The 14366-nt window shown below is 43.7% G+C and overlaps 1 protein-coding gene across 1 annotated transcript in view; it reads right to left on the bottom strand.

Moving 5' to 3' along the window:
* Positions 1-1857: 1857 nt before the first annotated feature.
* Positions 1858-14366, bottom strand: part of LOC129550392 (neuronal acetylcholine receptor subunit alpha-7) — a 145887-nt gene continuing 133378 nt past the window's right edge. The window contains exons 8-10 of the mRNA XM_055417998.2: positions 13560-13646; positions 9141-9250; positions 1858-5033 (exon numbers count right to left, since the gene is read on the bottom strand). Of these exons, the coding sequence (XP_055273973.1) occupies positions 4515-5033; positions 9141-9250; positions 13560-13646 (716 nt within the window). The 3' untranslated portion in view covers positions 1858-4514. The remainder of the gene's footprint in view (positions 5034-9140; positions 9251-13559; positions 13647-14366) is intronic.

Genomic DNA, 14366 nt, shown 5'->3' with positions numbered 1-14366 from the left:
CAAACCCACACTCAAAAGAAGTAAGTGATAATTTAAAAAGGAGCCAGGAGCAGTGAGGTCAGGTCTAGGAAGGACTGGGCCAGAAAGAATGAAGCAATGAGGGAACAGAATTTATTATGTGATAAAAGATCACTTTCGGGAGTCAGAGCCTCAAGAAAGCTTGTGGTCAAAGCTTTGGTGGGTCTGTTCTCCAACTAACTGTGGTCACAGTGGTGACATGATCAGTTGCATCAGACACATCCCCACGGCCTGGCCTGGTTTGACCCTCTGGCTCTTGCTGTCAAATGAAGCTTTGGTCCTGGCCCCAGAGCTTTGATGTGACTCCCACCTGTACTGCTTGTCTGTTGTCCCAGGAAGGGTCAGGTAAGCCTGGGGGCAATAGGAGATATATAATCAGGTCAGGTACCCAAACTAATGAATAAGTCTATGGTTTCAGTGTTTGAAAATATAGAAAAATAAAACCCTCAGTGAGCCAAATCAGTGAAAACAAAAGGAGACTTGTACATACCTAGAAATGAAAAATGGAGACATTATTATGAAAATTTAAAATCCTAAGTTCCCATATTGCAAAACTATGTAGATATACTGAAAATGGAGTAAAATTAATTTTCTAAAAAAAATATATGTTCCAAAATTGACTTCAGAAATGCCCTAGGACCTAACGTGCCCAGTGGGAAAAATCCAGAAGCACCCCAGTGTATGCCCAGAGAGCTCCCCACCCTGGTGAGACATCTGACACTTAAGTAGAAGATGATTCTAAAACCCAGTAAATGATTGTAGAATATACAGCATTCTTTGGTTTCTTTTTGTTTTGCACACAAGAGCAAGGTGCAGAATGATTCATCTCCTATACAAAATCGATAGCAAAAAACGTTAAGTAGAGATCGTCTCAGGAACATAGTAATAGATTGGTCTGAAGCAATCTATTAATATACCATGTCCTACAAGAGCAAAGGGAAACCCTTCTAATCATCTCCATGGATACTGAGAAAGTTGTGACAACCCTCCCCCCACAAAAAAAACCCAGCATCTGTATTTCCCCCAGAAAGCCTTAACACTTTGAGAACACACAGATACTGTTTATTATAAGGAAAATACATGCCTTCATTCAAGTTAAATGGTGAGACATTAAACTGTCCTATTGATGTCAGGAACAAGACAGGTATGCTGCCTGAGTCACTATTCTTTAATACTGTTCTCAAATGCAGTTGGCTAAGAGAAAGAAATAAGGGAAATTGGTGGAAAGGGGGAGGCAAAAGAAAATCTTAGAAACAGTAAGAAATTACAATTAGGGTGTTTGATTATAACAATGATATACAAAATCAACTACTATCCTATATATCTGGTAAGAATACAAAATGTAAAAAATTATTCCATTGAAAATGGTAGCCAAATGATAAAATATCTAGTAATAGACAATAACAACTTCATAGGATCTATCTGAACAAAACCATAAAACTCTATGAGTGACATGAGATTTGAATATAAGTTGGATGGCAGCATTCTTGGATAGGAAAACAATTAATCTATAAATTCACTGTGGCCCCATTTTTTAAAAAAGTTATGTGTGTGTTTATGAGAAAATAGAGTTAAAGGGAAAAAAGAGAGGCAAGTATTCTGAGGAGCCTTGACCTGAAAATACTTATATTAATATGAATATTTTATATTAATAGGAATAAAGTCTCAGAAATTAAAGGAATTCATAGGGAGATAAATCAATAAAACAGAAGAAGATTCAAACACTTTGAGGAATTTTGTTTACAAATAAGGTGGCATTTGAATAAAGGGGGAAAAGACTATATAATTTTATACCAGAATGCACTGTTATATATTTTGCTAGCACAACTTACTAACCATTTAGAGGGGAAAAAATCACATCTTTACCTTCATTTTCTGCAATAAATGAATTCCTGGGAGTTAAGAGTAGGTAAAGATAAACAGATGAAACCATAAGGATTTAGAAGAAAATATGAGTAAATTTATTTATAATCTCAGAATGGGAAAGGTGTTTTAGAATCGGAAACAAATTTTGGGATCTAAAATGAAAAATACGGATAAATTGACAACATAAAACGTTAAATTTTATATATGTGACAATAAATAAGAAAATCAATAGAGAACCTCAAAAGACAAAAATATTTTCAAGACATAAGACAGAAAAATTTCAAATATACACCCAAACTAATTAAGAAAAAGCCAAAACTGTGTAAGGACACAAATTTACCAAAAAGTGATCAGAAAACATTTGAAAAGATGTTCAACTTCACTCCTAATAAAGTGAACTAAGTCAGAATAATATTATAATATTATTCTTCACTAGACTGGAATAGAAGCTGTTTGAGAAAACTGCGAAACTGATCATTTCTTGATAAGTATAACCACAGATCAATTTTTGAAGAATCATCTGACAATAATTGACAAAAGTGTTAAATAGATATAATCTTAAATTCAGCAACTCCATTTTCCAAGTTCCAGTCGATATCAAGATACAGTCACAAAAGTATGCCATGATATAAGTACAAGGATGCTACTTCTAGATCTGTGTACAAAAATAAAGACAGGAAATATTCTATAGGTTCACTAATAAAAAGCTAATTAAAGAAATTAATAGTGCACAGGGACAATGGAAGGCTAAGCAGCTGTTAAGAATGAGGTAGATCGTATATGTTGTTATAAGAAATGAAGTACTCTCTTTACATATCAAAACACTTCTAATTGTTTCTAAAGACACTTTAATAGAAAAAAAAATGTGCATTTTTCATCCACTCCATGTAGAATGAGTGTACTCTGAGGACAACCCTGCTCCAAACAGCATAATGTTGGCATGCCCTTATTTATCAGCTTTCTTACTGTAAATCAGGGACCTTTTCTGAAGGTTCTCACACACACGTTATCACACACACAGAGAGCAGGCACACGCCTCCATCTTCCTCAGTACACACAAATCCACCCAGAAATGAGTGAACTCAATGGCTGCAGAAGGGCATACAATTTCCTTTGCTCTGAAAAATCAAATCTTCCCTCATAAAGTAACCATTTCAGGGGTTAGAAGCAAATTAAAGATCCCCAGGCGCTCAGACATTTTCGGCAGTTTTGAGCTCTGCGAGTTTACTAGATGAAATGACAGAACAGGACAGACTGTCTCTTCCTGTGTCTTCCTCTGATCACATTCGACAGTAAGGAAGGGAGAAGCAAAGTGACGACTGTCAGGGAGAAAACCTAAGTGGAGAACCGCGTCACCACTTGGGTTTAAAAGAAAGTCCCCCTTGCTTTCAAAACATAAGCTTCCAGTGAATCAACTCATTCAGCCAGCTCTCTGGGCTGAAGCTGGGGTGCATAAGCTGAGCCCTGCCAAACCAGAAACCAGAGTTACTGGGTATGCAGCCACTGCTAGTCTATCAGCCTCTCCTGCTAACCACCACTGGCCGGCCATTCAGGAGAGCCATCAGCCACACCACCCCCTCCCCAGTTCCTGCAACACAGGGAGCCAAAAGAGGCCCAAGTCCCTGCCGTTTAGCCCTGACACAAGGAGAAAATGTATGGAATACCTTGGTGACTTTATGTTGTGCATTTGTATGGACCCACAAATTTTATAAGGCTAACCAACTCCAATATACGTGAAACATTTAATACAGTTAAAAAAATAGATGGTTTAATTTAGCTTCAGCTATTATTACATTGGGTGGTAATTCTAATAGAATTCTACTTGTCCTCTGGGTTTTGGAGAATAGAACAGATTCACTCAACTGCCTGGTGCCTAGGGGCAGCAAAGGAAGCTTGAGAGTGTCTGGGATCTACAGAAATTCCCCTGACTTGACTGAGTCTGGTCCCGGTTCAGAATCAACACACACCTGTGTCCATCCTGATTCCCAAGAGGATGGCAAAAATCAGGCTGGCAAAAGCATAATTTACAAGATCAAATATTACTGTCTCTTTTTAAAAGTGCAGATAGCATAGTATTTATCAACTGTCTTTGGTAGAGAAAATTAAAGTCTAAATTGAATAAAAACAAGTAGTTGGGTTTTAAGTTTAGCTTTGTTTCATTAATCATCTGATGGGTTAACTGAATGTGGTTTATTATTGTGATTAACTTCAATCTAGGTTTGTACACAGGCAAAAGCAGGTTATGAATTTTCATGTAGGCCCTCATGGCAAGTGACATGCAGGCATGCAAACCCGCTGTCCAGGCCTCCCCTGGCAGTCAGTCTTGAGCTACCCTAACCTCTGAAGAGCTCACCAGGCAATGTGGGATGGACAAAACTACCTCTCGGGAGTCCTGCTGACTATAAGGATGGCTCCAAGGATATCAAGTGGCCCACTAAAGAGGGTTAAACTGAAACGTGAGATCCCATTACTGAAAGTAACAAGGAAACTGAAACCGACGTGGCAGCGATGGGGTACATGTGCGTCTTTCAGGGTTTAATGCTGCTATGGGATCAGCCATCCCAAGTTCTCTTTAAGCCATCATCATCGCGCATCTGCGTATGTCCTGCACGCTGGGAGCCTGGGCTGGGTCAAGCGAAGTCTTTGGACACGGCTTCAACGAAGTTGGGCGCCGACATCAGGATGCCGATCGTGCAGAGGATGGTGAAGACGGAGAAGGCCATGAGACAGAGTCGGTCCACCACACAGGCTGCGAACTTCCACTCGCTGCACACGGCTTCACTCTCGTCCTGGCAGCGGAAGCGGTGGGCGATGTAGCGCACCTCCTCCAGGATCTTGGCCAGGTCCGGGTCCCCCTCAGAGGGCTGGCCGCCGTGCAGCAGGTGCTCGTCATGGGTAGGGGAGCAGGCCACGCGGCCACACACGACCCCTGAGTCAGGGGTGGGTGCGCAGTGCATGCTGTCCAGGCCGCGGAAGCCAATGTACAGCAGATTGCCATTGGTGGCTGGCGGCCCTGCCACTGCGCTCATCTCCACGCTGGCCAGGCTGCAGCGGCGCTGCTTGTGCTGGCAGGCCGGCCGCACCTTGTCCTCCCCCGGCCTCTTCATGCGAAGGAACCAGGCGCACCAGTTCAGGAGGATGACTCTGGTCTGTGGAGACAGCACAGTCTTAGAGGTGCTGGGCAGGGCCCACGGCTGACCCTGACAGCAAGGAGGATACAACTGTAATACCTACTAGACTTCGTGGGGGTGGACCCTGGGGGTGACAGGTTACCACACCTTCCCAGGTGAGTTTACACAGGTAAGCAGTGCCAACGGGGTACAATGGTTTAATCGTGAGGTGACGATAAAGCAATGTGGAAAATCACCCTGGGAAGAAGCTATGGGCACAGTGCCATCTCAGGGAAGACAGCCTGTGTGGGTGAAGAGGGCTGTCTTCTAAAGGGAGTCCTGAGCCAGGGAACAGAGCATTTTTACATCTGAAATTTGGGAACGTCATCTTTAGCTCTGTGTGAGGTACCCCAGTGTGCAGCAGCGAACTCACAAGGCACTCCTGGAGATGTTAAGTTTTAACGGGCAACCCTGTGACACTTGAGACACCGTGTGCTTCCCTAGCCTGAAGCAATCCAGACTGTTACATTAGATCATTCACAAGGCACCCCTGGAGATGTTAAGTTTTAAGGGGCAACCCTGTGACACTTGAGACACCGTGTAATTCCCTAGCCTGAAGCAGTCCAGACTGTTACATTAGATCACTGCATTCCTTGCATGATATCCTACCCTTGCAAAGCAGATTTTGGAACTCGTCCTGATAAAAGGCAAGTGCCAAGAAAGTCATCGTGGAACAGACAAGCAGGGTAGCATGCTCACAAGGTGTGAGGTTTGCTGTGCCGAAAGGTGCTAAGTTGTCAGGGCATAAGTACTTAGTAAGTTGTTTTGACCTGTTTTATTTATAGAACCATTAGGTATTCCTTCTGTCCTATGTGCTCTCTGGAAAAAACAAAACCCTGACTCATGAAAGGTGCTGTGAACCATGGCAGCTGAGGAACCTCTAATCTAATCTATTAGGCTGCAGTGAAGACTGATGATGATATAAGACAAAGTGCTGTGGAAAGTCTGAAGCTGGGGTTGGCAGACTTTCTTTAAAGGGCCAGATGGTAAATATTTTAGCTTTGCTGATGGAGTGCAAAATCAGCCCAAATCCTTTGAATTTATGGCTGATATATACACACACATAGATGCACTATACGTGTGTGTGTATATATATAAATCACTCTACACCAAAACATAACACTGTAAATCAACTATACTTGAATAAATTTAAAAAAAGAATCTTAGGCTCAAAGAGGTGAATAAACTGGCTCAAGGTCACACAGTGAGTCTGCGTCACCTAATGTGTTCTGACTTCCGCAGACTCATCCATAAAAAGGTCTGTCTGTTGGGTTCTCTGCAAGCCCCCGTGACTTTAGCCCAACTCCCACTGGGAAGGCACCAGAAAGCCAGAGCCAGAACTCAAGGAAGTACACAGCGTCGTGAATGTGGCCAAACCCAGAGGCAGCGGTGCAGGGAGAGCTGAGCCTCAGATCCAGGGCTTTGCTTTGCCCCACACGTGGGGGTCTGCACATGGCCTGGGGCACAGTTCAAGCTAAATCTATTTTGAATTTTATGGCCTGATTCATTCGCTTTTAAGGCTAAAGCATCTCAGAAGATGAGATGATCCTCTTGGCACTTCTCAGTCTGTGCTTGTGCCCTCTCCTGTTAGGTTATGGTTTTGTTTCTGGCTGTGCAAATGTCACATAATGCCACCGCACTGGCAGTGTTTTCTTCATGGTAACAGATTATAATGAAAGCCCCTTGGAGGTTGTTTATGTTTCAAAAACACATAGAAAGAAAGAAAAAAAATGCAGCCTGTTATATAAAATGAAACAAAAATACAAATTTCATATTTGCTTTGCACCATTGCTTTAACACAGTCTTGTGCTGAGAGGTGAATAATCAGCATATGCTCTAATTCAGATTTCTCTGGAACAGTAAAGTGCTACCAGATCATTAAAAATGGTTTTGTATCTTACTGCCTTAATTTCCTTCTCTGTACAACAGTCAAAACAGAAAAAATAAGAATTTGTGTTTATATTTTGGCATCTGCATAAACACTGGAAGGAAAAAGAAATTAATCAGAATGGTTATCAATTGGTGGTGGAAGTAGGGGTAGGAATGAATGGGAGCAGAATTTTCTTATGTATAATTCTTTGATTTTGACTTCTGATACTTGGAAATGTTATTTCAAACAGATGGGTGGATAGACAAGAAAGTCTTTCAAGGTTCTAAGTCAGAAAAGAATGTAGGTGAATGTACACAAATATGTCTCAGCCTTTTTTTTTTTTTGAGGGGTGGGGAGTGGAACTTGTCAAAACAAGCCCGCAGACTGTGATGACATGACCTATGTGAGAGGCTGTATCATTTGGGGGAGCCCATTGCTGATGCCATGAGAGAGTTATCAAGTATAAGGACTTGCTGTGGGAAAGAATTCAAGGGCAGTCACTCTGCAAAGCCAATTCCTTTATTAAAGAAAAAAGAAAGAAAAAAAGGTCTTTCTTAAGTTAACTTTTGTGTAACTGTAAATTATTGTGCAATGGATACTTTTAGAAGGCCCAGGAACTCCCTGTTCCTGGAGATTAAGGAAATGCATTTTACATCTTGCAGTTGCATTCAGTCCTAACTGACTCTGAACTTGGACTCAATTCATGTCAATGTATGGCAAAACCAATACAATACTGTAAAGTAAAAAAAAAAGACAACAGAATAGAATATGATACTTTAATTAATATATAGTTGATTTATAAAAAAAATAAAAAGCTGACACCTTAAAAAAAAAATAGATTACGGGTCAGCAAAGACAGGGTTGTTTTGGCATCAGAGGGCTTCTTTAGCTCCCAGTGGTCCCTAAGCCTTGCTCTCTGGATGGGAAGATTGCAAGGTTTGCGGGGCCCCAAAAACAAGTGGGGTGAGGGGTTGGGGGTCAGCTCTTCTCTGGCTGGGGGTTTGGTCACATCGTCACACGAGGTGGGAAAAGTCCAGGCCCTGCTCAGCCCCCAACCAAGGTTTGCCAAGTGTTAAGCAAGAGTGGGTACAGTGTTTTGGATGCTGGACTTTCATGGAGCACAGCCGTGACTTGGGAAGCATCAGCACACATCACAAGGCATCAGTGCTGGGAAATGTGGGGACCATGTGGCCTGACCTGGGCTACGATGACAGATGTTTATTTTCCATCCATTTCCTTTTATCGCATCCCCCTTCACCACTGTTAACCACCTACTTTTATTTTATAGTCTTTTGGTTAAATGACTTTCTTATGTGTATTGCGATAAAAGAAAGTTTCATATATTGAGATACAGGGAAGTCATTCTGGCTTATGCATGAGTTAACTTGAATTTGATGCTAACTAAAATAGCCTACGGCCTATCAAACATACACTGTACATCTGATTTAATTATTAAAGGAAAGGGCACACTGACCCAAAGTAAAGTATGTCCATGATAAAAATAAAAGATTAAATGCCTCTCTTCCTGGGATGTCAGTGCTAGTCCTCTGATGATAAGACTCCTCTCTCAGGCACCAAGGCCATGCTGAATCAATGCGTATAAGCTGATCTGTTTTTTTTTTTTTTACCTTGAAGAAATGTAACCCTGACTTGTTTAATGTTCTTTGTTCTGACAAGATATAAAACCGTGCTGAAAACCCTGCTTCTCCAGAGCAGTTTCTCAGAGTCATCTGGGAAGCTGGTTTCCAGGCTATCCCTCAGTTTGATTCAAATAAAATTCCTTTCTTTTCTTATTGTTTATATTTTGTAGACAATTGAATGTATATATGTACTCAGATCACTCTGTTTCTTACTCCTTTCACTCCTCATTCTGTTTTGAATCTCCAACCAGCAGCTGTGTGTTCATCTTCGTGTTGCTTCTCACGCTGTATGTGCAGAAAGGAGGTTTAAAAATACTGTTCAGTGAAAGGTGCAGAGCGGTGGCCTAAGCCCATTTCTGGGATGTCAGATAGTAAGGACAGCCCTGTGGGACCCTGACAGCACTCACCCTACTGCCCTGGATGCAGAGATATGCAGACATGTGAGGAACTGTGGCTTTTTGTTTCAGAATCCAAGTTTTTTGGGGGGTTTTTTAAAATAGATGAGTCACCCTCGGAGCCCTCTCTGGGGAAGGCACCCCGACCCTCTCCTGGTGGAGGTGCTGGGGAGGAACTCACCCACTTGGGCATCTTGCCACCATCGGGGTCGTGGTGGTGGTACTGTAGCACGATCACCGTGACGACCACAGAGAGGCCCACGATGATCATGGTGCTGGCGAAGTACTGGGCTGCAGAGAGCACAGATGCAGGAGTGTTACCACAGCACAGTGCGGGGAACCCTGACCACCAGGGGCTGGGGAGTGAGGCCCAAGAGAAGAGCATGACCCCTTCCAGGCCTGCAGCCCGCAGAGACCGGCCCCACAGCATACAGACCTGCTTCCTCCAGTCCTGGTGAGCAGCCTCACCAGCTGCCTGAACTTTCGGGAACCCTGACTGCTTCTTTCGGTGAAAGTTAAGTGCACATCACAGGACGGTGATAAGGTTGTCTGATAAAGAAGCATCAGTGTTAGAACTGAAGCCACTGGGACACAGAGGAGGTGGTCACAACAGTTATGACTGCAGGCCCTGGGCAGGCTGCAGAGGTCCAGCAAGGGCAGATCTGGGTGCCACACAGCTGTCTCCTCAGGCCTGGAAAATGACTTTACTTACAGTAGGCTCTGGCTCCATCAACCAAGAGCCATGGGGGTGGGGAGTGCCAGCTGGCCAGTCCGAGGAAGAGGTCAGCTGCAGTGTCCTTTCAGGCTGAGAACATCAGCTTCAGCTTTGATGGTAAGGATGCGTTTCTCTACCTTGGCCCAGGTGAGAAGCAGCATGGAGCTCCCTCCTGGTACACTGGCTGTCATCTGTGAGCCTAGGTGGCCACTTAGGCTCTCCGGGCCTCAGGTTCTTTACTGTATAACAGGGACAGAAATGCCTTCTCTGCAGGGTTGGTGCAGAGATTAACAATTTTATGGGCCAAGGGTATAGGAAAAAGTTGGCACAGGTGGGCATTCTTTAACTGTCAACTATGATTATTAAACCTTCAGTGTGGAGGAGGGATAAATTAGGAGGTTGGGATTAACACATACACTACTATATATAAAATAGATAACCAATAAGGACCTACTGTATAGCACAGGGAACTCTACTCAACATTTTGTAATAACCTATAAGGGAAAAAAATCTGAAAAAAAAATAAAAGAATATATATATATATATATATATATATATATATAACTGAACCACTGTGCTGTATGCCTGAAACCAACAAGATTCTGTAAATCAATTATACTTCAAAAAATAAAAAAGGGATTAGAAGCATGGATTCAAGGGCAAAAAGAGTATTAAAAATAATGAAACAAAAATATGTATGGTCAACGCCTCCTTAAACAAGCAAAACAATAAATTATCCTGACATAAATGCAAATAAATAGATAAACCTTCATTGTGGCTACCCACCCAAGGGGCTGAGCTCTTAAACAGATATCCTGTACAAAGCTAAATATGAGACCATCAGTTCAGTTCAGTTCAGTTGCTCAGTCATGTCCGACTCTCTGCAACCCCATGAATCACAGCCCACCAGGCCTCCCTGTCCATCACCAACTCCCGGAGTTCACTCAAACTCATGTCCACAGAGTCGGTGATGCCATCCAGCCATCTCATTCTCCGTCGTCCCCTTCTCCTCCCGCCCCCAACCCTTCCCAGCATCAGAGTCTTTTCCAGTGAGTCAACTCGTTGCATGAGGTGGCCAAAATATTGCAGTTTCAGCTTCAGCATCAGTCCTTCCAATGAACACCCAGGATGATCTTCTTTAGAATGGACTGGTTGGCTCTCCTTGCAGTACAAGGGACTCTCAAGAGTCTTCTCCAACACCACAGTTCAAAAGCATCAATTCTTCGGTGATCAGCTTTCTTCACAGTCCAACTCTCACATCCATACATGACCACGGGAAAAACCATAGCCTTGACTAGACGGACCTTTGTTGGCAAAGTAATGTCTCTGCTTTTTAATATACTATCAAGGTTGGTCATAATCACACTTGGTTAAAAACACCTCCTACTCTCCAGGCAGGCAGGAACTCACTGCTTTCCTATGGAGACCAAGAGGAACATACAAGGAGCTACTGGACGAGGACATTTGAGACTTGATATCAGCATCAGGGACCTCTGGGAAGGGGAGGGAAGGGGGACCAAACCATGACTGTTATGGGCTGCATACTGTGTCCCCCTAAAATTTGTGTGTTTAAGTTCTAAATAACAAGTATCTTAGAATGTGACTGTTTGAAGAGAGGGCCTTCAAAGAGGAGATTAATTAAAGTGAGATTGTTAGTGTGGCACCTGGTCCAATCTGGCTGCTGCTGCTGCTGCTAAGTCACTTCAGTCATGTCCGACTCTGTGTGACCCCATAGACGGAAGCCCACCAGGCTCCCCCATCCCTGGGATTCTCCAAGCAAGAACACTGGAGTGGGTTGCCATTTCCTTCTCCAATGTGTGAAAGTGAAGTCGCTCAGTCGTGTCTGACCCTTAGCGACCCCACGGACTGCAGCCCACCAGGCTCCTCCATCCATGGGATTTTCTAGGCCAGAGTACTGGAGCTGGCTGATGTCCTTATAAAAAGGGGAAATCTGGGTGCTCAAAGGGGCACAGAGATGTGAGGGCACAGAGATGTGAAAACACAGGGGAAAGACCATGTCAGGGAACAGCAGAGAGTACCTCTCTGCAAGACAAGGAGGGAGACCTCAGGAGAAACCAACCCTGCTGGCCCTTTGATCTTAGAGTCACAGCCTCCAAAACCGGGAACAAATAAATTTGTCCTGTGGAAGCCACTCAGTCTGTGGACTTTTATTGTGGCAGCCTTAGCAGACTCATACAGTGACCTACAGAGATCCAGGGTGACTGGATCCCACAGCTGAAATCTCGACAACAGAGGTCAAAGGCCAACAGCCGTCTTTCTTCTAGAAGGTCTTCCAGAAGGCCATTCCATTCTTCTAGACGTGGGCTAGGCACCCGCCACGCCTGTGGGTTCATCAGACATCAGGGCCTGCTGACTGCCTGGTTAAGGGTGGTTTCTGCTGCAGGTCTCTACTAAAAGTGAAAGGATGGGGTCAGAATGTCAGGTTGAAGCATCCTTGTTTCCGGGATGGCTCTGGGAAAAACATGACACCCACAGAGGCTCTTTATACCTACAGGCTCTCTGGTCAAATATTACACATCCAGGAAGCTCCAATAAGAAGGGCCTTGGCTTCTTAATTTGTGAAGTGAAGCCTGAGGATATCATGTAAGGACCCTTATTCCTACTTACCCCTGGTTAACCACACAGGACTGCCACTGTATAAACTGCTTTCCTCTTTCTGACCTCCACCGTCAAGTGGGAGTGGGGACTCTCATCAAACCTAATATCTACTAGCAGAATGTTTGCTTCCTGTCCTCACAACTGTCTTGGAGGTCTGGTTCCCTGACCAGGAACTGAACCTTGACTGCAGTAGCCAAGGTATTGGGCCCTAACCTCTGGGCCACTGAGCACCACCGCTCTGCATGTTCCTGTTTATTCCAGTTCAGTCCAGTCCAGTGGGGTGCATAGCAACAGGTGACGCTGCCTCCTGTGTTTGTTATCTCTCCCTGGGCAGAAGATCATCTTTACACCTGCCTTTGTGTGTGGTTTGTTTGCTCTCTCTACATCACCTGTGCTGGACCAGTCCCTGCTTAACCTACACTGCGCTCACATGACTGTTTCCCTAATCACAGAGCTAATCAGTAAATACCTACAGACTTTTCCCCCACAGCCAGCTAGTGACTGTTTAAATCTTTAGATTAGAATGGCTCCTGATTCATAATTTAACAAAGGGAAGACCTCTGCACCTTGAAGGTACTCAGCCCAAGGGGCTAAGAGGGCTGTGCTCCTTCACTGGTTTCCCTGGTAACCAATGGGCCAATCTGACTTCAATTCTCTTAGGTAATCAGTGGGGTGTCACTCCATGACCCTTTTGCTTCAGATGTGTAAGATCTCCCATCTATCAAACCACTGGTGTCTCTGGGCTCTTTCTTCTGTCTAAAGTCTGGGCAAGTACAGGGCTGGCAGGCCTGTGGGGTGTAGCCCAACATGTGGCCAAAATATATTGTCCTATTCACCTTCTCTCACAAGCTTTAACTTTCTACAGAGATGTCAAGTTATCTTGGGAAACAACAGCTAAGAGTTAAAGTGTGACAATGAATTTGTGGAAAAACAGTGACTCAAGCTAAAAATAATGAATCTCTGATGGTAAAAATCTCTGGCTCCATAACAAGTGTGTGGAAAGGTGCATTGTGGGAGGAAAGGGGGCATTTCTGCATCTTAAGGCCAAACCACAAAGCTGGATTCCCTGTCCCCTTCTGCGTGCCCAGGTAAGCAGAGGCCATGAGTCAACTCTGAGTAATTAAAGCAATCATCCCCTCACAACAGAAAGGGGTGGTGTGCAGCTCTCCAGGGTCTTGGAGAACATGTTTCTGCTCTCTGCCTGTGCTGGGAAATCCAAGGCACTGTCTAAGCCCAAGTCTTTAGAGGAGCTGGCTGCTTGCTTACCGATTAAGGGCACTGAGTCAGAAGTCGCAGGCATGATTTCAGCTACCAGCAGCATGAAGACGGTGAGGGAGAGTAAAACTGTGATTCCTGAAACAGAGACATACACTGATTCCTGAGACAGAAAAGAACGTAAGGCCTGAACTCCAGGCAACCTGAGATTCAAAGGAGGTATGAGGGTGGTAGCCTTAACATTCCCAACACCAAGTGGAATGCCTGGTTTTCTATATTCACAGGAATGGGCATTTTTCTGAGGACTGTTTGAGTTATATACCAGAATTCCAGAGAAATCCCTGGGGAGACAAACTTAGAAGCCAGAACTTAGAACATCTCAAAATAAATCATTGACTTCAGCACACATATCTCTTTTATTATTAATGCATTAGTATCTAGAGGTAATTTCCAAGCAGCAGGAAAAACAAGAGATACAGTTGGAAGACACAGCTTCTGGTCTTGACTTTGCTACTTACTAGCTGTGCGACCTTGGATAAGTCATTTATGTCCCCAAGCTGAGCCCTATGAATAAAAATATCACCTGCTATATCAATAAACAATAGATGTTGCAGCCATCAAGCCATCACATTGCAGACTCCCAGATGGTGCACCTTGAGGGCATTCAGGATGAGAAAACACAGGATACTGGCCTCAGAGAGCTGAGGTATACATCACAGGAATGATTTCAGTGAACCCAGACTCTTTGCAACTTCCCAAGCATAGGAAAGCACTAAATTTATTAACTTGAGAAGTCTGATTTTTAAATAGTAATCTTTTGATGTTTCGACTACTCTGTCTGTGGCAAAAGCTCCTATA

This window comes from Moschus berezovskii, chromosome 21 (genome assembly GCF_049115385.1).
Source record: "Moschus berezovskii isolate FMDL1 chromosome 21, NW_MosBer_1.0, whole genome shotgun sequence".
NCBI classification, from domain to species: Eukaryota; Metazoa; Chordata; class Mammalia; order Artiodactyla; family Moschidae; genus Moschus; species Moschus berezovskii.
The sequence above is the reverse complement of the archived record's forward strand: the minus strand, read 5'-3'. Positions and strand labels throughout refer to the sequence as shown.